This window comes from Astyanax mexicanus, chromosome 17 (assembly GCF_023375975.1).
Source record: "Astyanax mexicanus isolate ESR-SI-001 chromosome 17, AstMex3_surface, whole genome shotgun sequence".
Taxonomy (NCBI): Eukaryota; Metazoa; Chordata; class Actinopteri; order Characiformes; family Acestrorhamphidae; genus Astyanax; species Astyanax mexicanus.
The window spans coordinates 10,071,750-10,097,824 of record NC_064424.1 but is presented as its reverse complement, the minus strand read 5'-3'; the positions used below and the strand labels follow the sequence as shown (position 1 = coordinate 10,097,824).

The 26,075-nt window shown below is 38.1% G+C and overlaps 1 protein-coding gene across 1 annotated transcript in view; it reads right to left on the bottom strand.

The window, feature by feature from the left end:
• Positions 1-26,075, bottom strand: part of caln2 (calneuron 2) — a 78,502-nt gene that overhangs the window by 16,513 nt on the left and 35,914 nt on the right. Inside the window, exon 4 of the mRNA XM_007254166.4 lies at positions 24,192-24,304. Within this exon, the coding sequence (XP_007254228.3) occupies positions 24,192-24,304 (113 nt within the window). The remainder of the gene's footprint in view (positions 1-24,191; positions 24,305-26,075) is intronic.

Genomic DNA, 26,075 nt, shown 5'->3' with positions numbered 1-26,075 from the left:
GGTGGAATAACCCTGGTTTTAAATCACAGTTTTCATGCATCTTGGCATGTTGTCCTCCACCAGTCTTACACACTGCTTTTGGATAACTTTATCAGTATCAGAATTGCCTTTATTGTCACATTGTCACAAGTACCAGCGAAATTAGCCATCAACCCATCCATGACAGGACAGGAAGACAGGGTAAGCCGCAGCGTGTGCACGCGCAGCCATCACCATGGTGCACAAATGTAAGCAGTTCAGCTTGGTTTGATGGCTTGTGATCATCCATCTACCTCTTGATTATATTCCAAAGTTTTTTAATTTGGTAAAATCAAAGAAACTCATTTTTTAAGTGGTCTATTATTTTTTTTCCAGAGCTGTATATTACACAGACTGCCCAATTTGGAAAAACTGCATGTTTATGTTTTTATATATATATAAAAAAATGTATTACAACTTTAAATATTTTGTTTCCAACTTGTAGTCTATCTTACGCATCTACAGTGTACAGTAAACTACCATGGAAAATAACGGTGACGCTTCTGTAAGCTTTTTAACATTTGTAATAGAAAGAAACCCCTTTGAGCAGCTGTTGGATGCAAATTTAAAAGAATGCATATAGTTTTTAAATTCCTGAATTAATTAAATGTTATACTCAACGGTACATGTATTTATTAAATTAAATTGAATCTACTTTATTTATCCCCCTAAGGCAATTCATATTAGGTTCACAAGACAACAACAAACAAAGAAAACAAATCAACAAAAATTAGCAAAGACTGTTTTACAGTTTTAGGATTAAAAAAAATAATGTGTTAAAAAGTTCAATTTTGCTTATACAGAGTTTCAGTTTTTCACATAAAAACAACACCTCCATGTTCCCAAACTCTTACTTACTTATTTTACTATGCCTAGATAAATACCGTTTTCCATGTAGTTAGAATGTAATCTAAATTTTCAGGGTCAACAGTTTTTTTCTGGTCTTTTTTCAGTACAAGGGAAAAAAAAGCATGACCATGCTGGTGACTGCTGCTACTCGACAGAAGAGGAGATAGGGATTCGGTTGAATAAGGTCAGAGGATTGCTTTAATGCACTGACATCAGCTTCCACAGCAGCCTGTAAACCTGTTTGTGATCCTAAATATCAACACTGTTTGAGACAGGCTCCTCCGCATGTAACGAGTCAGAGCAGATCTGACTGGGTGGAGAGATGGAGCGTGAAGAGAACTGTCAGAGGCAGATGTCTTTGGCTGACCTGCGGAACAGGGGATGAGTGCGGGAAGTGTCATGTTGAAGGTGTCCAGACACATTTATCAGCGGGAGATAGCCCTCACGGTCCTTCCCATCCATTCCTGCCTTTTCTTCCTCATAACTCAGCACCACACTCGAGCGTGGCCATGGACAGATACATAAAAACAGAAAGGGAGCGGTAGAAAATAGGATTGAAGCTCATGGAAACACATTATAATATATAGAATTTTTTTGTGTAATATTAAACTTGTTTGTTAAGTGAATTACTTAGTAAAGTTGCAAAGTACAAAGCATGAATATAATAAAACACTAATAAAATTGAATACTCTAAATTGATCTGGTGTGTATGTGTAAGTGTGTGGTGTGTATGTAAGTTTGTGTGTGTGTAAATGGACTGTATGTATTCCTGTGCCCTGATATGGATTAGCACTCTGTCCTGGGTTGACGGTTGTTTCCGGTTGAGAGTACGCTGTGCTCTATTGGCTGCCACTTCTCACCAGTGTGTGGATAAGTGCTGAGTATGAATTGTTGTGTTTAAAATGTGTAAATTGTAAAGTGTCCTTGGGTTTCCAGAAAGGCGCTATACAGTGATGTCAGTAACGCGTTACTCTAATCTGACCCTTTTTTCAGTAACGAGTAATCTAACGCGTTACTATTTCCAATCCAGTAATCAGATTACAGTTACTTATTTAAGTCACTGTGCGTTACTCTCTCTCTCTCTCCACCTCATCTCCTCCACACACACACACACACACACACGCTCCCTTACCCATTCCCCCTCCGCTCTTCCCCAATCACACGCGTCTCGCTTTCTCCCCTGTCACTCTCTCTCGCGCTCGGCGTGTCTTTAGTTTCCGCCCGTTTTCGTTTTCCGCCAGTTCTCGGCGCCCTATCTCTTTATTAAAGCGTTTTTCTTTTTGCGGCCGAGTCCCAATTCACTAGCCAGGGCAGCGGTCTGCCACAAATTTGATTGGCAGAGGAGAGCATTTAAAGATTTTACACCACACGTGATTGGAAGTTCACTGCGCGTATACCGTAAAGACAAGAAAAGTTCCGGTGCTTTAAATGAACACTGTCAGAATTAAATCCTTCTCAGTAGTTGGGTCCGGTATGGGTCCGTATTAGACAACGTCTGGGTCCGCACCCGGACCCGAGTCTGCAAATATGTGATCCCTGGTCTAGACCATATACACGGTTCTGTTTTATAAAACCACTCCTTGCTGCCCTGCTGAGAACAACAGGTTCAATGTTCAGTTTTACAGTGTTAAATATGTCAGGTCAAGAAAGACTTTCTTTATTTTATATATTTTTTATAAAAACAAGTATTTATGTTTAGTAAAATCAAGAAAGACCATATTTTATTTTTTATAAAAATATATATTTATGTTAATTTTTTTATTAAAAAAAAAAACGTATTTTTTTAGGAAATAGTTCAACATAACAGAGATAAATTGTTGATGTTAAAAATGCATTTTCCAATAAAGGGAGTATTGGCAAAACTGGTTATAATGTTAATGTTAAGGCGGCGGGAGGTGGTGTCTGCAGCTGCTGAAAATAACTAATAAAGTAACTTGTAAAGTAACTTAGTTACTTTTAAAATCAAGTAATCCATAAAGTAACTAAGTTACTTTTTAAAGGAGTAATCAGTAATCAGTAATCGGATTACTTTTTCAAAGTAACTATACCATCACTGGCGCTATATAAGTTGAACTTCATTCATTCATTAATTCATAATAAAAATCACTACAATTCACTTATCAGACCTTTTTTATACGGGTGTGGGTGTGTTTTTAATATTCTGCATTTTAAATGCATGTGCGTGATTGAACTGTGAATTGTGCTTTTGATTTGTATTACTTTTTGGGTAAAGCTCATACTCATGAGTGTTTATAAGTGAAGTAAGGAAAGATTTGGTTTAGTTAAACATGAACAGACCAGGATGCTCTTAGACAAACTTTAAAAATGGCTAGATAAATGAGATTTGCGTCCATTGATGCAGAAATCTAACAGGATCTCATTACAAACTTTACGCCATGTACATCCATACACAGTCAAGGTGAAACCTGTGAAATCTGTTCCCATAACACTACACTGGCAGCATGAGTCCCATCTCAAATGTCCCAAAATGTATCGTACAAATTACTGACACTCTGCACAAGGAAATAAGGTGCTCCACAAAAACACAATTAGCAAAAACATTTACTGCTGGAATTGCAACTGACCATTGGCTTCAATTATATGTGTTTTAGAGTCAGTGCTTTCTGTTCTTTTCTAAGCACAGAAAACCCATTAACAACATTGTTTGTGGTAACCGAACAAAGCTGCAAATGGAGCAAATAGAAATGATGCTTTTTTTAAATGCTGGAACGTTCCTTTAACCTTTTCATTTCTGCACTGCAACTATTTGGTAGAGCAGATTTAATTCACTAAATCTCATTAAAGAAGGTGTTGAACTTGAGTCAACCTGATTGTGCCGTATCTTCTAATGATCGGAGGAACAGTAGATCAGTACAATTTGCACAGTAAACTGGTTTCTTTGTCTTTTATTATCAATGATAGTATTAATATGTGGATTGTTTTCGGTGGAATTTTTAAAGGTCAACATATACGTTTCAGCGTTGTATAGTTTCATAGGATATGGTTACTGGAATTATGTAACTTTATACAACATACATCGTATTATATTACTATAGTATACTATACTATACTATGTATTTGTGGTTAGTGTTTCGATTTTTCTGTATTACCTCAAACATATAAAAAAATAAAGGGTTACAAATATATACTAAATTTACAATATTTTGATTAAACTGCTGAAAAACATCTAAACCATTTTCCCCTTAGGTCCACCTTCCATTCCTGACTATGAACACAAAGCACGCATTAAAAACACACTTATTAAGAAAGAATTATCATATAATCATCATGCTACATAGCTTCTCAGTATACTGGTGGAGCTTAGCCAGTGCAATCATCAAACTCCCATATCTGAGAGGTGTAATAGTGTTGGCATTTCACCCTGATATGTGATGCCGCTGCCCACTTTGACACGTTCTTGATAGTGGTTGAATTTGATTGAGTGTAAAAACTGTGATAAGAGAACTCTAAGAGAATAGTCACATGTATTTAATGTCTGAAATTTCTCTGCAATGGGCTCCCATGAGTTTATCACTCACTACCTGTGTTAGCTTGTATCATTATATGCTTGCAAATTAACTCTTCGCATACAGTTTTTCTCTGGAGAAGCTTTACCTAACTGGGTTTAAGTGTTAAAGGTTCATTAACTCTATTTGTCCATTTGCTTGTGTAGCCGCTACACTTGTCATAGTTTTCTCCATTTTGGAAAAGCACTTCCATTGTTAATTCACACTTTTCCTAACATGACAGTGTGTTATTTAACAACAGTATTACAGCGTTACAGTGCAATTACAGTTGCTTTAACCAATCAGACAGAGATGAAGATGGAGTAACTGGATGTTGAGGAGTTACATACAGTGACTGACAGAAGCTCAGTGTAAATGTAGACAAGGAGTCAGAACAGAACATGTTTTCTCAGGCACCTAATAAACATGCTCATATACATGTCATTGCATGTATAAAATACAATTAAGGTTCAGAAGTTATACTTATTTTTTGTCTTTTTTCATCCCTCTTTCCACTCATTCAGCTGCACAACCATTCTGTTACCGTTTTCTTTGGGAAATGCACTTTACTTTTCTTAGTTGTCATTTTAAGGTTCTACATATTTCAGAGTTTTTTTTTTTTGTATTTTGAGCAGTAAGAGAAACACAGCTTATTCTTCTTTAAAGACTCACTGTGTCCATTTTAGTAAATTTCACACTATGCAGTGTTTCAAGTTGACAATTGTACTCTATTTAAAGCCCCACTAGGTAGGATTGAGATTTTGTGCTCGTGGGCTCCCCCTACAGTTGTAGAGTGTAATAAATGTTTCAGGCTGATTAGTTTCTCTTTCTCGTTTTCTGGCTTTTACAGACATATATTCGGTCTCTTTCTTGCTTCTGCCAGATTGTCTGTAGGTTAGTTTGTAAAGAATGAACCAAGTAGTCTTTGTAGAACTGTTAGAACTAAAGGCCGAAAAGCAGGTTGCAGTTCTCGTGAGTGTTGGTTGCGGCCGCCTCGAAAAACTTAAAGAGTCTGATTTGAGCTGAGAGGAGCCCGGCACAGACACGAGAGCACCTCTATTCCTCCTATTACACCTCAAAGAAGCGCTGCAGTGAGTTTCAAGCTGTAATTTTATGTCTTTAAAAAGATTAAAAATCAAGACAATCCTACCTAATGCTGCATTAAATAGAAGCAGTTAGTCAGATAGCAGACAATAGATACAGTATCACCCCTCTGTACCTTTCTGTTCTTTGACAAAACTGTGGATTTTAGGTAGGACAGATTTTTAATTCAGTCTTCTATCGATACAGATAGAGCCAAACACAGATAAGGTAATATTGCATCAGATGTAGCAGTGGAGGATGGTGCAGAGCTCCTCATATAGAGAAGACTCTGCTCCTAATCTCATCAGACGATCAATACCACATTATTCCTTGACGATATCAGAGGGCACCAGCTAGAATAGGCTTATCAGAGACATTGACTCAATGAATGAATAGTTCATTTCCATGTGGTACCACACCGATATGTTCTGGCAATAACTTAATCTTTGACCTTGAAAAATACACACATACACACACTTATAGACACAAGCACATGCACACACACACACATACATAGGCACATTTTCTAGGAATCCATTTCCAAAGCCATAACAGCCTGTAACTCAGTCCCCAGTGCTTCAACTGTCACTTGGGGAAGTGTGAATTGGACAGATGGCGTTTCGCAGTGAATGGTGTGTCTGGGAGCAAGGCAATTATAGCAGGGAGTCTGGGGTTTATCGGGCCGCCATAACACTGCATATTCTCATTCTCATTCAGCGATACGCTCGTCATGACCATTATTACTTCCACTTTCTCCCAGTCAGATCTGCTCACTGCACCCTGACCTGACTGCTGGCTCCTGCTAACCGCTAACTAGTGATGGGCAGATGAAGCCTCATTGTGTGTATGGCACATTTCCCAAACTGTATCGACACTGTGTTGAAACTGTGTTGCTGTATCACTTAATGGCGACATCTGCTGGACTAAGAAAGTCATTGCAAGCAACTGCGCGAGGAAATGCATCGGTCACGTGGTTTTCCTTAAAATGATACGCGGCCCGACACAGGGGTTCGCCTTGTTTGCTCGGTGCATGCGCTGAAGTTTCAGTGTCGTCAGACCCATCGCTACCAAAGGACACAGGAAGTGTATCGGTCACGTGGTTTTCCTTAACTTGATACACGCACCGACACGGGGTTTCGCCTTGACAGCTCGGCGCATGTGTTGAGGTTTCAGGGTCGTCAGACCCATCACTACCGCTAACTATCTGACACCTGACACACTCCCACGTAGCCACGGCATTACGAGCGCGAACACCAATCGCTAACACATTAGCACGTACATGTAGGCACAGATGTACTGCAATGTTAATGTCACCATTATCATGCTCTGTTAATGAACCGCATGCATGTTTGTTGACTGAGAACATACTAGCCTATTTGCAACGTGTGCAACTGGAGGCTTCCACTAGAGGGCAGAATGTAAACATGGCAAATGACTTCCGGATTTAACCCTTGTGTGGTGTTCATATTTTTTGTTACTCGTTTACTTTGTTACTTGTATTTAATTCAGCAAAATTAAGCAATTTTACATTAAAATGCTTTCCACATGCTTGCTTCACCTAAATTGCAAGCAATATAAACAGCTTAATATTTGCCCTTTACCTTTCTTATGTTACATTTCTTTCAAAAAGTTCTACTCTTTTTTTTATTCGTTTTTTAATAAAATGTAAACGAAAATGAATTAAACTCAAGATATGAGTAGAAAATTTGTTTAGTTTCAAATTTACAAATGAAGCAATGTTTATTAGCCCTTGGCCAAACATACTGTATGTAATATAAATGTGTAGGGGGGGTGGTGGTCCGGAGCTGGATTTATTTACAGGACACGCGTTTAACCACAGAGAGCACTGAACTACAACTCTGCACATTTTTGTTGATGCCAGAAAAACTTTCTCGCTCTTTCAGGCGACACGCCCCAAAGCGGCGAGCGAATTGCGGAGAAAGCAAATGGTGGAGAAAGCTATTGGCTGCTACGCCGCAGTGCAAATGTTATGTAAGTAGACACCGTGTTTAAAAACTCCAGCAGCACTGCTGCATAGCACACACTAAGGACAGAAACATACTTCCTGTTTGCCCATGCGTTGGCATAGACAACCAGCTGCATTGTGAATGTGACTCTGAACATACTAGCCTATGAGCAACGTGTGTTGCTCAACTGGAGGATGATCATGATGATGATAATTCTTTATTCAGCCAGTTCTTCATCACATAATAAAAACACTACAAATATTGACAGCAAATTAATGAGTGAAAAGGCACAGGCGGAAGCACTATTCTTATAATTATGCCTTTCAAACATAGCTACCATAAATCTACCCCTCCGAATTCATACATTATAAAAAAATTATAAAAATGAAAGAGAATAAAGAAAAAAAGAAAAAAACAAAACAAAAACAATTAACACTTGTAACATTTAAAAATTGTCCTACATACCACTGGAGGGCAGAATGTAGAAAGGACACATCATACAGATGCAGTTAGCTCCGAACTTGGTCACACAACTGCTCCTCAAAACTTTCCGCCATTTTGATGCTGGTTAGCAGCTACACTGCCCCAAGCGGTTTTGTGTGTATTGCACCCCACGTACATGTTGCAAAAATACATTTTTGAAGGACGTGCATGACCTACACTCCAAACAGACGGGGGATAAGCGAAGCAGCCATGATGCTAGTTAACGCGTAGTTAACAGCAAGTATATCTCTAACTTAACACACTAATCGCCACCATGTCCGTGTCACTGCTGTGCTGAGAATGATCCACCACCCGAATAACAGCTGCTCTGTGGTGGTCTTCTATACAGTATACTCCAAATCTCTACATTTGACACCGCCCAGCCTTTGTTAGCTCTGCTTATTACTGCCACCACTAAATCTCCTGTGACACCATTTTCCTTTCGAGACGTTTTACAGACAGAATCAGTAATAGGCTTCTAATGATCTGCTTTTCGCTTTCAACCACGACTACAGCAGCCACCCTAATTGATCTGCTGAATTTACATAAAACTGAATGGCGTGTCTTTACTGTTTTATTAGACAGTGACGGTTGATATGAGTGTCTGTTGTTTGTAGCATAAGCTTCTGTATGCAGGGCTTGAATCCTCCGGTCATGCCCAGCGGTCTGTAATTACCCTGCTAATTGCATTCTTCTCCAACGTGTTTTACAACATCAAATGAAAAGAGAGTTAAAGTCGAGAGCTAGGCGAATACTTTTTTTCCAGGTCCTTCATTAGCATAAGTCCCTACAGCAGAGGTGTAATGAGAAAGAGAGAGTCTCGTTACAGTATTTCTCACCATTCATTCATAGCTGAGCTGAGTGAGGGAGCACAGGCTCACTGATCTGACTTACTGATTATTAAAGACAACTCATCACCGTAAAATCTGACTATAGTGTAAAAAAGGGTTTGGAAATTTGCATTTCTATTACTTAGATCAGGGGTGTCCAAACTTTTTTTGTTGGGGGCCAGAAGAAGAAATATATTTGAAGTCACGGGCCACAGACTCTGTAATAAAACAAATAATGTTATATATACCACTTTAAATAATACTTTTTTTCCTGATTATTTCATGTACACACCATTTTACTTGACTTACTATCTTTATCTATCTTTGACAGTGTTGTGTAAACTAAGATTTTTCAAATTGATGTTTAATTTCATGATGTCTCTTAATATTAAACTCCTTAATTACGGCAACTTTTAGACTCTGTTTTTCTGCGCTAGAAATGCGCACCCTCTCCGCTTTTAGACTCTTTGGCCCGATTTTCTGCGCTAGAAATGCGCACCCTCTCTGCTTTTAGACTCTTTGGCCCGATTTTCTGCGCTAGAAATGCGCAACCTCTCCGCTTTTAGAGCGTTGGCTCGTTTTTCACACCTATCGTTCAAACTTTGAATCTCACATTATAAAAACCTGCTTAACAGAGGGCCATATCAGTTTATACACAGTACATAAATTCAGTCCTATTGTACCTGGCATCTAGCATCAGATCCTTTACCCTGCTCTCAGATACGAAGTGAGTGCAGATGTGTGCAGAATGTTGAACAGCGCTGTTGAAGTTGCTTTAATGCAGGGGTATCAATCTCAATTGAGGTAATGAGCCACATTATATGTGGTCGTCAAGAGGATTGATCCAATATTTTATGTAGAAATCCAACACTGTGTCCATTGCTTGTAGAAAGAGCCTGGCAGTAAGGATTTATACACTAGTTTTACAATTTGGCAACATCTGGCAAGATTAGTGGGCCACTGTCTGACCAACTAACTAACTAAGTCTTTACTTTGCCTTTCCAAAAGGCGTGTTAGTTTTACACATTTTACAAAGCTCTGCTTGAGTTTAAGGCCCAATCCCATTTCACCCCTTAACTCTACCCTTCTGTTTTCCGGATCCTGATTTTTGTTCTGTTTTTGTTAGGCTTTAGGGGTTGGTTAAGGGAAGGGATAGGGCTTGTTTGCCCTTCAAACTGACTTTTTTCAGATGCATACTTGTGTCAAATGAAGGGGTATGAGAATCACTGGTAAAAAGACCACAAATAAAGTAAGTATTTTCCTTGTTAAAAGTGAAGATTAACATGATATTACCATAGTTTAATGTGTAGTTTCAACGTTTTATGGCCAAACTCTTTATAACAAGCATAAAAAAGATTGCTAGTAGTTTGTCTTAGTAGCTAGCTAACTAACTTTCCCATTCCACCTTAAATGGTGCAACAGATGGCAAGGGCTGCAGCATTTAAGGCGTAATGGAAAAATAAAATAAAAGCTAATCAAACCTAATTTCAGCTTCTCTTTATAGAGAAATTAATAAATACACAATAATAATTCATTTCTTTCCCCCGTCTCTCCCCTTTCTGAAGACATACAATAAAATACGCCCTAAAGTTAACTAGTTAACCAGCAGCAGTTAGGTTACTGAACTTTAGCGCTCCTGATGACGTATCAGGTGTTAAAGGATTGTCCCAGTTCTTAGTGGGAGGATTTCACCCCTTCTTCCTGTAACTCTGTTCCCAGGGGAAGGGTTACCCTCGAAAACAAGGGATAGGGCCAAGGGGTAAAATGGGATTGTGCCTAAATCATGTAGGATAAAAAGCTGAATGACTAATGACATATTTTAATCAGAACTACAGCAAAATTAAATACAGTGTTTCAGCAGCTGTCAGGCTCGACATTATGACAGCCCGTAACCATCCCATGACACTTATTTTACACAGAAGCAGCACACATGCAAAAGCGCTTACAGATGTCATTGAATGGCTTGATTGAACATTGTGAAAGACTGCAGCTTTCAAACTGTGTTCACTGTATTTCACATTATTGTGAACTATTTTCTGGTTATTAGACATGTTTGGGCTCCGTTATTGATGTTTTGGTCACTGCACTGCACTCATTTTCTACACAATAGACGTCACTGTTTGCTCACAGACTCACAGTCCTTTCCCCAGAGAGACAGAGAGCAAACCAAAAAGCGGACAGCTCGACTGACAAACATCAGCATCTCTATTAAAATACATGCAAATAAACACAATGAAAAACATATTTTAAAATATTTACTGGATTAGTGAGCTGCAGCAGTACTAACACATACAGTAGCAAGTGATTCTTGGGCACATATAGCCCAGTTAAGGCTCTTTTTTGTGATGGGCTGTGCTGCAACACGGGCTGCCAGCAGGGGGGTTGATAGACACAGGGGAAGAAATGGTAGAGTTGGATCTCAAAACTCCAACTCCCAGAATCCCCGGGTGATCAGTGTCAACCAGCTGCACCTGTGCACTACCCTATATAAACCTCAGTCAAACTAGACCTCACTGTTGCACCTTTGCAGAGGGGTGAGCGATAACAGGGTATACGAAAAGAAAAGAAAAGAAAAGAAGAGCAAAAACGAAAGAAAATGTGATCTCAAAAGGAAGAAGGAAAGAGATTTGAACAGAAAGTCACACAAAAAGAAAAGAGAGCATTAAGAGAGGACTGATCAGTGCTCAGACAGTTTTAAGTTTGGTTGTGTTTTAGTTTGGTTTATTTGAAGTTTAAAGCTGTCTTTTGTTGGTATATGCCATTTTGTAGCATTTCCTTTGTTCTGTTTCCCGCCTTTTTCACATCTCTTGTATGTTTTTTTCCCACTTATTCTCCAGTCTTTTTAAAGAAACAGTTGCTTAAGCACAACACCTGTAACATCATTATTTTAAAACCATTACTAGAACTGAATAATAAATAATAGGACTATATTCATATAAATATATAACTACATATATGCATTATATATTTATTATATACATCTCCCTATCTGCTCTGCACTTCGATCCCACACCTACCCCAGAAGTAACACTTACAAATAAGTGATTTTCTTTTATCTAACCCTAATCTAACTTTAAATCTAACCCTAAACCAAATGCTAACATGTTAAGATTAGAGTTTGGGATAGAGATGGATGTAGGTTTACATTCAATAGAGAATCATTTACTTTCACCTTTCAGTTCAAATGCATTAAATAGACATGCAGTTGAATGTTAGTTAAATGCCAGTTCAGCATCAAATGGACCATCCAAGTAAAGTGTTTCCAATAAAACACCTAAAGCATGCTTTACTGCCTAATGTAGAACATTTCAGTGTTATACTGTGCAAGTTATTGCAAGACAAAAGAACGTAAAATATGAATATCAGTGAGCAGTTTAAACGGTGAATGAGACACTAAAGCTTCCTGACGGTTTCTGCAGGTGCTGTGGAGTATAATGCCTGCAGTTGCGAGTGTCAAACAGCTCTGAATGTTCCTCCAATCAGTGCGCTGCCACCGCTCCCGCTCTGTTGATGCTGAGGGCTATGCGAGCGTGGGAGTGTGGCATTAGGAACTGGTGTCATTCGTCTGGGTGGGGCAGCGACGCAGAGAAGGGAGGCAGATATAGAGCAAAACTGACTTATTAGCTTTTCTGTAGCAACACAGGAGCAGAAATCAGATTTCTGCTGTCTCTTTTGAGATTTCTTTTTGATATATGTTACGACATCCTTTCTTTTCTCTCCCTCCCTTTTTTTCTCCACTTCACTTAGTGTGATTAGCTTTCTCAAAGGAAGACAGAAAAATATGTTCAGTACAAGTTCGGTATTTTGCCGGTTGTTATTAGGGTTACCGTGCACTGTAGCTAATACTATGCTAATATCAAGAATCAGTGGACAAGTGCAATAATTATCAGTATTATATATATATATATATATATATATATATATATATATATATATAATATTATAATTGCATAAATGCAGTTTCCAGTGGTGTAATAACATTTTCTGATTAGATATGGTGATTAGAGGTGTAGTGCATTTTGTCATATATATATAATTTAATAATCTATATGTGCAATGCAAAGAGTACTTTGGCACAGATAAATATTATATTTTTTATCTAAAAAAAAAACTTATTTAAAGCAACGATCCTTAAGATGTTGTCTTTTAAATTGAAAGTATTAGTGTTCTTGGGTGTGGGGAGGGAAAAATATTAAACAAAATTAAATCAGCTTGCTTTTGCTATCATTCCTGCCACTTCAGTTTCTGAATCAGTTTCTCAGATTTAGCTGTTTATAGGTATATGTTTGAGTGAATGTAATATTGTTGATTTATTCTGCATTTATTTGCAGAAAACGAGAAAAAGATGCAGAGCTTTCAGACTTCAAATAATGCAAAGGAAACAAGTTCATATTCAAGTTTAAGTTTAAGAGTTCAGAAATCAATATTTGGTGGAATAACCCTGGTTTTTAATCACAGTTTTCATGCATCTTGGCATGTTCTCCTCCACCAGTCTTACACACTGCTTTCAGATAACTTAATGCCACTCCTGATGCAAAAATTCAAGCAGTTCAGCTTGGTTTGATGGCTTGTGTTAAATGTAATGTGAAACCATAGAGCACAGGCCTAGAAAAAGCACAAAACTTGCTTTGCTTTCTCTTTCTCTCTCTTTCTCTCTCTCTCTCTCTCTCTCTCTCTCTCTCTCTCTCCTCTCACTCACTCACTCACTCACACACACACAAACTTATTAATAACTTATTGTGAAGAATTAGGTTGTCACACACAGAACCTGTACAATCTACTGACCCAACAGACAGTGAGAATTTTCCCCTCAGAATAAAGCATTTGGCAAATTCAGCGGATTTTCATTATTGTAAAATGTTCTTGTAGATTAATATGGAAACATATGGAATTATGCACACTAAGAAAAGTAAGTACAGATTTGTACTTAAAAGAGTACAAAGCTTGTCGCTGGGGCTGTACCTTATTTTGAGGTACAAAAAAGTACTTTTTAGTGAAAGTCCTTTTCTGTACCCATGTTTTTTTTTTGCCAGTAAAGATTATAAAGATTATAAACATTATCATCAACTAAATATGGCTCAAAAACTTGATGATTCAAAATTGTCTGGCTTTCAAATAAAAAATGTGCAATTAAAATATATATTGTTTATTAGTACAGTGATACAGAATACAGAATGTACCCTTTGGCTGGTTAAATGGTACAAATTTGTACTTTGGACCAATATTGTACCTTTGAGGGTACAATTATGAAGAGTGTACTCATATCATACCTCTGTTTTTTAGAGTGTGTGTTAAACAAACCAGAATATGTTTTATATTTTAGATTCTTCAAAGAGGTTATGATGAAACTGGCTCTCATCAGGACCATAAGGAACATCAAGAGTTCATCAGAGTTACCAGCCTCAGAAATTCCAAGTTAACAGCTCCTCAGATAAGAGCACCTAAATGCTTCACATATTATTTAGGTTTGTTTAACATGTAGAGTATTATTTTACAATTTAGTGAAAAAAGGAATATGTGGAAGTGTGTATATACAGTGTATATACAGTATACACCTCCCAGTCGAAGCTTAGCCAACTATTAATACAGCTCTAGTGATGTCCCTGGCAGGCAGGCAGAATGTTCCAGTGGTAAGCTGCTGCTGTTAGTTGGGTTTGTGCTGACCTGCATGTCTCCAGTCATTTCTGTTGTCAGAGAAGACCGCAGGAAAAGGCTGTACAGACCGGCTTTTCAGCGTGGGCAAAAGCAAGCCTGCTTATGTGTGTGTGTGTGTGTGTGTGTGTGTGAGAATGTTCCAAAAAGCCCTGATGACTGCCAGTAGCTGCTGGCTCTTCTCTCACTTCCCCTCTGACGAGCTTGTTAAGAACTTTTTGAAACCCCCCCCCATTAATAAGTGCTAAGTCTTTCATGTTCCGCGGAGTGTGTGAGGTGCCCCGGATCAAACATAATTTTTCCAGCACACACACATAAAGGTATAAAAAAATTATACCTGCCCAAGCACATGCATAAATATGAGGGCTTATACACACTGACATACTCATACACAACTGCGAATTACTGTATATATACAGCTCTGGAAAAAATAAGAGACCACTTCTGTTTCTGAATCAGTTTCTCTGATTTTGCTATTCATAAGTATATGTTTGAGTTTTATTCTATAAACTACAGACAACATTTCTCCCAAATTCCTAATAAAAATATTGTCATTTAAAGCATTTATTTGCAGAAAATGAGAAAAGGCTGAAATAATGAAAAAGATGCAGAGCAAAGAAAACAAGTTCATAATCATAAAGCTTTAAGAGCTCAGAAATTAATATTTGGTGGAATAACCCTGTTTTTAATCAAGGTTTTCATGCATCTTGGCATGTTCTCCTCCACCAGTCTTACACACTGCTTTTGGATAACTTTATGCCACTCCTGGCGCAGAAATTCAAGCATTTCAGCTTGGTTTAATGGCTTGAGATCATTTTTGTCATCAGTGGTCTCTTATTTTGTTTAGAGCTGTATACACACTTTTACACACACACATACATGCACATTTTGTGGGTTTGTCTGTCCATTGGGTGATATGAAATTAAAATACTGACAGGCTTGCAGAAACATATATGCACACATGCATATATGCATTCACATATTCACATAAAATATGCACTCCTGGTGAAATGTTTGTGCATGTGTGGTACTTGCAGATAGATATACAGTCATGAACACACACTCACACGCACACGCGCACACACACACACACACACACACACAAACACACAGACAGACAGACAGACAGACAGACACACAAATCTCAATATCAGTCATGCAGCCACATGCACTTAGCATATGGACAGATTTACAGCCAGACACACCCAAGGACACACACACACACACCTACACACACTCTGCAGAATTCATCCCATGTCTACCAGCATATCACGAGCCTATCAATGAGTTCATGTGTAAATTTCATATATTTCAGTGAAAGCTTTTGGTTCTAATGAATTTCAGCCTCACTAAATTGTTTATGACACTGTACTTTTAAGGAAGACTCAAAGTCAGAGTACAGTATCTGTTGAATAGAGTGGTTTAATAAAGAAAACAGCTCGTAATGTAATTCATTTGGTAGGAACCTCATGGGTCTCCAGCAGTCATGTCAGAACAGTCTGAATCTGTTATGGCGTATGACCTTGCCTGACTTTCTGTGATGACTATGAATGAGAGCTGGGCAGTATTCAGTCAATGTAGTGAGACTTGAGACTGCATTTTACGGTGTTCTGACTCCACAAACAAAAAACGCTAAGGAAAACTAAGTACATAAAAATAAATAAAGAAAAGAAATCGTAGTTCAATGTTTAATTAATAGTTCCTTTCATTAGTTTACACTAGATCTGGAACATATAGAAGAAATACAACCATACAAAGAATTAAAGTCACGTTGCCATGATATTCATACAGCTTTTTAAACGATTTTTTGTTATTTATTATAAATTATTTATTATTTATTTTATTATTTTACCCCATTTTATCCCCACTTTGGAAGGCCAATTGCCCAATCCCCATTCACATGAACTACCCCTATCATTAGTAATGCCTTCAACATTAGGAAGGTGAAGACTAGCATGCGCCTCCTGGGAGTGATGAGGAGAGAAAGCATCTTCTACCCACCCAAAGAAAGCAAGGCCAATTGTGCTCTCTCAGCCTCTTTTTAAACAGGTATACTTCTGTCTTATGCCAAGCTCAGACTACACAACATTTTTATCCCTCACAATATTCACTATGTCAGATTAAGCAGCTATCTTCGTTTTGCGTCGTTCTCAGGGGACTGGCAACACTACACGTTAGTCACAGACCAATCATTGTCCACGTCCTAATGTGAGTACGTAGGTCATCATGGGGGAGAAGCATAGAATCTGACAATCACGGCTATAGAAGCCCTTTGTGTGATGGAAGCGCTTTTGTGCTGAAGAAACTAAAAATGGAGGAAAAGCGACTGTGGGCTTATTTTTTGGGTGACCCAAAACATTACATGTTTTTTGTACTACAGAGAGAACTTAAGGTATGGTATGGTAAAAATCGTTTCACACAAAGCAATCCAGACTGTTCTCATTCAGAGTTCCCCAATGGTAGAACAAACTACCTTCTACTACCAGATCAGGAGAATCTCTCGCTATCTTTAATAAACTCCTGAAGACAGAGCTCTTCAAAGAGCACTTACTCTCCTAACACCTCTAACTAACTACCTTCTGCTACCAGATCAGGAGAATCTCTCACTATCTTTAATAAACTCCTGAAGACAGAGCTCTTCAAAGAGCACTTACTCTCCTAACACCTCTAACTACACTGTAAAAAGTGTAGCCCTGCTCAAATTAAAAAAATTGATGTCCATTTGTTGCATCTAAACTATTTGACTTCACTCAATCTAAATAAAGTCAATTGTTACAACCTGATTATTTTATTTTGACATAAACCATATTACTTCACTCGACCCAATATTAATTATTCACCTTGATCCAAGTTAAATTCTTTACATTTCAGTTTCGGAACCAAACTAATACATTTAAATTGAACCGAACTTTAAAAAAAAAACATGGCAGCATATTCAGAAGTTCCAGAAGTTACTGTGGCGTGGAAGAGGACAGATTACCAGCGAGATTCGTTTCAGTGCTCTCTTGCTCTTTTTATTTTGCTCTGAGGAGGACACTAAGAGCTGGTTTTACATGGGATTCCACTTTTGAAAGTAAAACTAACTACAGCTCCAACGCAGCTAACCCCACTCCCACACACAGAAAACACACAAAGGGTGAGGCACAAAACAACCACATAACTGATAACTACATGAATAATACTAGAACAGTGATAATAAATCATGAAACTCTGGGATAAACAGTAACATAAACACGCAGAAAAACACCCACTTCCCCCAACAGGGTGAGCTCCCATAATTCCTTCCGCCCCCCCTCCAGTCCCGACGCCACAATACCATAAGCATGCGTTGCTATCTCGCGAGCGCGTTCAGGCACTTTCTCCCTCTCTCATTCTCTCTCTCGCGAGCGCGTTCAGGCACTTTCTCCCTCTCTCCCTCAGTGCTCTGAAGCACTTCTCTACAACTTCTCCCGTGCTCCACAGTGCGCATGCGCAATTCATGTTTGATTCAAATTAAAAATATTACATCCTTATCTCTTTTCTTCGAGTATGATTTCAGTGGAACCAAAACATTTGGTTTATTTCCTTCAGAATTGTAATTAATTTAGTCTGAATCAAAATTGACACATCAAAATTCAAAAAGGTTGAGTTTCACAATAAAGTCAATAATTGTACTATGTGTTCAATCATATTTATTAGCTTGAATGAACAGCTCCATGCTTCACTTTTTACAGTGTAACTACCTTCTACTACCAGATCAGGAGCATCTCTCACTATCTTTAATAAACTCCTGAAGACAGAGCTCTTCAAAGAGCACTTACTCTCCTAACACCTCTAACTAACTACCTTCTACTACCAGATCAGGAGCGTCTCTCACTATCTTTAATAAACTCTCTTAACACCTCTAAAACATCAACTACTTCTAACCTCATTTCCTTCCTCCCCTCCTTCACTCCTCTATCCCATTATTTCCCTTCGACCTCCTTTAAGCCCTGTCTAAAGATGTTTTACCTTAAACTTCTATTACTTTTGTAATTCACTATTGTAAGTCGCTTTGGACAAAAGCGTCTGCCAAATGTAATGTAATGTAATGTAAAGATGTAGCTACTTAGGTTTCAGTGCCTGTAAACAGAATATCTCATGGATGAAATAGATTATAAGATGATTATTAGACTATTCATCTGTTTCTCTGGTCCGGAGAACTGCAGGAGCACCGTCCTGCTTTCTTTTCCCGTGTTTACATCTGTGCGCCACAGATATTGGTCAGAGTCAGGGAGCACGTCGCGGAGCATGTCAAACTAGGCAATAAAACTATGCAATAAAATACAAAAAATTCTAACATGTTAGTCTTTCCCTCGGATGCTCCGACGGCTCACGTCAAATTACTGATGTTTGACTGTGTCACACTACACGGATCTTTGTCGCTCGTCACAATGAAATTCGGATCCGACAAAATTGGGTCAAAACCGGGCTAAAATCGTGTAGTCTGATCCGGGCATTAGTAACATCACCTCACAGATATAGTTTCTGACTCATTTTATTGTGACTTTTGTTGCATACAAAAGGATTACTATTGCAATGCTGGAAGTAGATATGCAGAGATATATAGTAACAAAGTAGAACTACTTCGCCGTATTACAATTATAAAATGATAGAAATCATTCCAAACCCACATTATCATTAAAACCAGAATGGTAGATGATCTTTACTTTCACCGGGTTTGATGAAGCTGCTCATCATTGAGTGAATCAAGTTATAGAGCTGATCTTATAAGAAGATCTTTCTGCTCCCATTCTGCCTTTTGTACTTGTACTTCTACTTTCAGTTCTTTAAATACTTCCACCTAAGTGTGGTGAACTCTGTAACATCTACTCCTACTCAAATTTAACCTCAAGTCACTTTTTTGATGGAGCACTTGTACTTTTAATCAAGTCTGAGTCTCTAGTACACAGCACAAGGGGCATGGGGTTGTGGGTGCAATTTCCGCTCTGGTCACTTTCACCTAATAATTAGGGGTAAGTTACAGACACAGTGTAAACCTGTGTGTTCATGTATTGCCCCCTTAAAAACATGAAACATGTGACCTCATGTTTAATCATGTGACTTCACCTTCGTCCAATCTAAGGCATGGAAGCAACATGGAGGAGAACTGAAATACTAAGTGTAAATTGTAAAAAAGAAGCTTGTAAGAAAAACACAGTGTCCATTGCTTATTAAACGTAATCAAGTTAAAATGTTTAATTAATCATCACAATATAATTTGAGGTCAAATTGTCCTGCATTAACTTTGGCTTTCCCGACAAATCATATAAACTGACATATCTTAATTACCAAACTTTTAGAATTGACGGTTCACCAGGGTTTAACATTCAACAGAGGCGCAGCTCTGCTGTAAATTCTGAAGGGAGAAAATCTTAATCAGGGAATATTTCCTTCCACAAAAAGCCTATAATACTTGTCAGTTTGATGTTATTAAACCCATATGGGAGCTTAAGCAGCAATAAAAGATGCTGTGTGTTTGTGTAAGAGTGTTGGTGTGTGTGTGAGAGAGAGAGAGAGTGTGTGTGCGTGAGCTGTGGCCGCTGGGTGATTGGTATGCCACTCAGTGGTTGTGATGATATTCACAGAATTACGCTTCCATTCATGAGTCATTGTGTCCCACTAGAGGTGCGCTGGGGTGAGCATCTAAATTACCCTGGAGACACACGGTGTCTGCGACCTTGCTGAAGCTATGAGGCTATCCACCCGTTATCACCGGTTATAACTCTTTAGTTACATGACCTACTCCACCTGCCTAATTACCAGACATTTGCCTCAATAGTTTTAAACAGACTTTCCTGTGATTTTTCCATTTTTACAAGTAAAAGTTTCATACACACATGCACTGGTGTAGGAACCGGGAGAGATATAAATGGATAGGTCAGAAATAATCAGATATAATCAGATATAATCTGTCTCTAGTAGATATATAATGGGAAATGAGAACAAACTGATTTTTTCTTTTGCTAAAAACAGCAAAAAGTCGTACCATGATGTGATAATTAGGGGTGGGCGATATGGCACGATATTTTAGGGTATAATATCGTTCACAATATAAAAAATCTTGACAATATTATCACGTACGATACGATATGGCACACCCTTGGTCGCAATAATGTCAATCTGGATCAGAATCACGTAGGAATGTTTTTAACGTATAGTGAAATTTATGCCATGAAGAAGAGAGGCTGGTTTTTTTCAGAGCAAAAGAAAGCTCTACCCAGTTTTAATATAATGGTCCTAATAACGTGTGATGTAAAATAAGTTGTAGCAGTTAGAGCTTAGATCGGGCCCAAAAAATCCGACCCGACCCGGCCCGTCCCGTGCACTTTCTGCAGGAGCTGCGTGATTATAACATTCTAACTGGTGCAACTTTCTTTAAACAGTTTAACTTGTGACTTACAAGGTTATAATAGTATTATTATATTAATTCGTTTTTATAGTGGGTTTGCTAGTTTTTATTAGTTTTTACACATCACATCAGAGAGCTCAATCTGAGAAACACTCAAAAACTCAATAAACTTTACAGGTTTCACTCATTTTTACCTAAATTATTAACTATGAATAAGTAAGAGAGAGAGAGAGAGAGAAAGAGAGAGAAAAAGAGAGAAGAAGAGATTTATCAGTTCATCCTTCCATGTGGGGTGTTCAGGTGTATGAGCTACTCACAGGTACTTATAGTTGTGTGGTGTTTATTCCACTGTATCTCCTGTTTTATTACAGAACACCTGCTTTTTCTCCCTCATGCTCAGGGTTTTCTGTTGTTATTTCGCGGATAGCGCAAGGTGCCTCGCGCTGCAGCTGTTGTGCCGAATCTGACTCCCCGCAGAATCCAGCTTCGCGTGCACGTGTGGCACAACACCGCGCGCAGTAAAACTGCTTGAGTGGAAACAGCGCTTATTGATAAATTCACAGACATGAAAACGAAGGGTATTCTATCAGTAATTTCAATTTGTTTTAGTTAGTTTGGTAACACTTTACTTGGATGGTCCATTTTATGGCCTTGTTGATGCTCAACTGACATTCAACTAACACTGAATTGAATGTCCATTAAATTTAACTTAACCCTATGTTGAATGTAAATGGCTACACCTATCCCTAACCTTAACCCTAAATCAACCATAAAATCAAACCCTACACCTAACCCTTACCCTAACCTAAACCTAAACATAAAATCTAACCCTAAACCCAATCCTAAAATATTAAGATAAGCGTTTTAATTAGAGTTGAATGTAGGGTTACATTCAATAGAGAATTATTTACTTTCACCTTTTAGTTCATTTGCATTTAATAGACATGTAGTTGAATGTTAGTTGAATGTCAGTTGAGCAACAAAGAGGCCATCAAATGGACCATCCAAGTAAAGAGTTACCGTTAGTTTTATAAACACACAACACAGTTCCAGTTAGTTTTGTTTTTTCCTTTCATTACTGTTTTTATTAGTTTCAGATAACAAAATAGTTTTTTCACTTTCAGTTTTCGTTATTTCGTTCGTTTTCGTTAACGATAATAATTGGTTACTTAGCTACATTGTGATTATCATGCTAGAGCTTTATATAAAATAAAAATATAACTAAAAAACAGATGCCTACATCTCAGACTATTTTCTGGAGCCCGACCCGACCCGACCCGGCCCGAGGAATGAGGTGGGAAATCTCGGCCTGACCCGAAGCCTGATCCGGACTCCGGTCGGGTTCGGGCAGAGAATCTAAGCTCTAGTAGCGGTGGGATAGCTGCCACAACAATAATAATAATAATGACTAGATTAAAACTACTATGGAGTCTTTGTGAATGCAAATCTAGAGGAGGGAAACTATTGCCTTTAATCACAAAAAAATAGACCACTGATCAAAGCCAACCTGAAATCCAAACCCAGATTTAGAAGCTACAGCTGAATCCTATTTAAAATGCAGTGTGCTTTCCTTTTAAGTAACAACACACACTCAATTAATACGCCTTCCTCAAACCATTGAAGCTCACTCTAAAGAATTCTTGGCATTGAAACAGACAATCTATATCTAGATGAACTTCTTTCTACTCTGTAATGGTGCACTCTGTCAAGGCCTCTCTCACTTTGAAGCCCACAGTCAGGAGAAGAATCCGTTTGGCTGGCCATCACGAGACGGCGGCGGCAGGTAGCAGGGCCAGAGGGTGTGCCATAATCCGGAGAAAACAGGCTTTTAGGGAGGAGTGATCTCCTCCACGTGCCCAGAATGCAAAGGCATGCCCCAATAAAGGAAGAGGCAGAAAAGGAGGGAGAGGCAGAGGATGATAAAAAGGAGAAGGATACAATGATGAGAGAGGAGGGGATGAGAAAACATAGGACAGAATGAATAAAGGGTCAAGGTTAAGATGGAAGGGATGTAATGTATGGAACAAGAAGAGAAGAAAGGTATTAAAGGTGTAGTGGGAGTGTAAAAATCTTGTCAAATCATTTTAATTAAATGCAGTGTCATGGAATTATGTTCAGATAACTGACAACAGGTTAAATTAACTTGACATATTTAAATTCACCTTTCTTAACCAACTTTTATAAAACCAACTTAACAATATTATGTAAAACCAACATTACATTCACTAAACTGCTAATAAACTGATATAATCTTGCAGTAATGCAAGTTGAGTGAACACTGCCGTACTTAGATGCCCCAGAGTCACATTAAGTAAAACAAAAATGGCAACTTTTATATTTAATTCTATACATATATAATGTTTTAGCAGGCAGTCTACCATTATATAATGTAAAGCTAAATATCTGAGGGAATGTAGTCTTGAGGAACCGACTACACACTGATGGTGAGACATTTGCGACAATATATTTTTCATAATAAATTCATTATATTTTAGTTAAAATACATATTCCAGCTGTTCCCCTGGGCTTTACTTAGTCCTGTTACCGTAACACATTACCCCATCTAAAACATCTGGAACATTCTACAAGTGACACCTACAACAGGAAGTGACATCAGTTGGTTCTTCTAAAGAGCATGGGAAGACCAAAATTAATTAGCTTATTTTTTTTATCTGTAAATTTGATCTTATTGTAACTATGACTGAGGAGGAATCTCAACACTCCTAAATTAATTCTTAGATCTCATTTGTTAATTTATAAAATACAAATTTTGGGAAAACCACTAGAATGTGCTCAGTGTCCTCATGCTATTAGCATAGCTGTCATTTAGCAATTTTTCATGTTTTTGCTAAGTCTTTGCTAAAAACTCATTCCTGTTACTCAAAACATAAAAAGTAACATGAATGAAAGTCAGTAACAGGAGTGAGTCTCAGTAACAGGAGTTACTGCCAGAAACAGGAGTGATTATTTGTCATAAATATCAATTATTTGAACATGCAGTCAACCATTTCTTTAAAATAAAGACTTTTTCACATGAGTTTTGTAACCATCTTTAGCTTAGAAACTTTGTAAAAAATTAAGTAAAGCTGCTTGAGTTTGCCAAGTACATGTTTAGAATAGGTAAATACACGTTATTAGATTCAAGAAGAAAAGATAAAAAAATAAGATTAATTCAATTGAATTGGCCCAGATATGTGTTTTGAGAAAAAAGTAGAATAGTATAGAATAGAATAGAAGAGAAGAGTGAAGTGGAGAAGTGAGAAGCAGACAAAAAGGAAAGAAGAAAAGTAGAGAAGACCAGAAGGACATGAAAACATGGATGAGAAAAGATGAAAAGAGACTAAAGCCTAAACAAGAAAGGTAGGAGGGAGGGAGAGAAGAACAGAAGGCAGGAAAGGAAATAAGAAAAAAAAAAGAGTTGATTTATCCTCACCTGCCAGAAGATGCTGTCTATAGTGCTGCCCAGGAAGCCTTCTCTGGTCTCGTTTGATAGAAGCTTAGGTCCCAGTATTGTCATGAACTCATCAAAGTCCACCTGTCCATCACCTGCAGTGTAGAGGGAGCATTGTGATGAACCCTGGTAAATAATGTTAAAGGGTTTTATTCTGATGGTTTAGGCTGTAGATGAGTATTTAAAAACCTCAGAAATCCACACGTTTCACACGCTTCGTTCTTTCGAGACGGTTGTTTGCTACAGAGAGTGTTGTATAACCTAAAAGCATCTTTCACGTGGCTTTTAATATTTCAGCACAACTCTGACACCACAACGGTTTTCTCCTTAATACAGCTTGTTATTTCAGACTCCAGCATACAGACGCACATCACGATCCCATCAAACCCTTGAACCCAGTGTTTACCACACACTTCTAGTGTAGAACTTTATCCGTATATGAAGCTTCTCTAAGCTTTAAGAGGGTTGTTCACATTTACACACATACAGTTGCAAGGAAAAGTATGTGAGGCCTTTGGGATTACTTGGATTTCTGCATAAATTGGTCATTAAATGTGTTCTGATCTTCATCTACAGCACATCAATAGACAAACACAGTCTGCTTAAACTAATACCACACAAAAATTATATGTTTGCATGGTTTTATTGAACACAACATGTTAACATTCACAGTGAGGAGGAAAAAGTATCCAAGAACCTTTGGATCTAATAACTGGTTGACCCACCTTTGGCAGCAAAAACCTAAACCAAACGTTTCCTGAAGTTACAGATCAGTTCTGCACAACAGTCAGGAGGACATGAAAGTTTCATCTGTCCGCTATGGGTGTGACGAGACACTAATATCCTGAGATGAGACAAGACACAATACTGGGTTCACGAGAACGAGACGAGATTTAAAAATAAAATTTTAAAGAAAACTTCAAAAATGAAACATGGCTAAAAATCTAGAGTTTTATTTGACAAAATCATATAACGCACTCTTAACAGACTGGTTTCTCTCTCACATTGATTCTATAAGAAATAGAAATAAGAATAAAAAATAAAAATAAAACTTTTCTAGGTCTTATATAGTGCAAACAATAAGTGCAAACTACAACCAGCCATATTAAGCCTATGGTTTGTGTTTTTTTCTCCTAAATCTCTTGTAATTTAACTATGCATAACCATAACCAGTCATATTAAGACTATGCTTAAGTGCAAACAGAGACAAAACATTTTTTAAAATAAGCTTTTTAACTGTACCGCGGAGCTCAGCTACTGTCGCGCAGAGCTTTTTAACTGTACCACGGAGCTCACCTACTGTCGCGCGGAGCTTTTTAACTGTACCACGGAGCTCACTTACTGTTTTTTTTTCACGCGACAGGTTTAAGCTTGATGAGAAATATTGTCATGTTTTAATCTCGAGAGGGTCTCGTCACACCCCTACTGTCCACAGTATATTTTGCCAGTGCTGCTGTGGAACATCCATGTGCTCTTTTGCAAACTTCAAAAGTGCAGTAATGTTTTGTTTTGGACATCAGTGGCTTCCTTTGTAGTGTCCTCCCAAGAGCTCTGAAATTCTTGTTTGATGTTTTCCTTACTGTAGATGCACATGCCAGAGATTTCTTTAAGTCTTCAGCTGACACTCTAGGATTCTTCCTCACCTCATTGATCATTCTGTGCTGTGCTCTTGCAGTCATCTTTACAAGACGACCACACCTAGGAAGAGTAGCAACAGTGCTGAACTTTCTCCTTTTGTAGACCGTCTGTCTTATCGTGGACATATGAGGCACATCAAGGCTTTTAGAGATGCTTTTGTAACCCTTTCCAGCTTCATGCAAGTCAACAATTCTTGCACGTGGGTCTTCTGAAAGCTCTTTTGTGCAA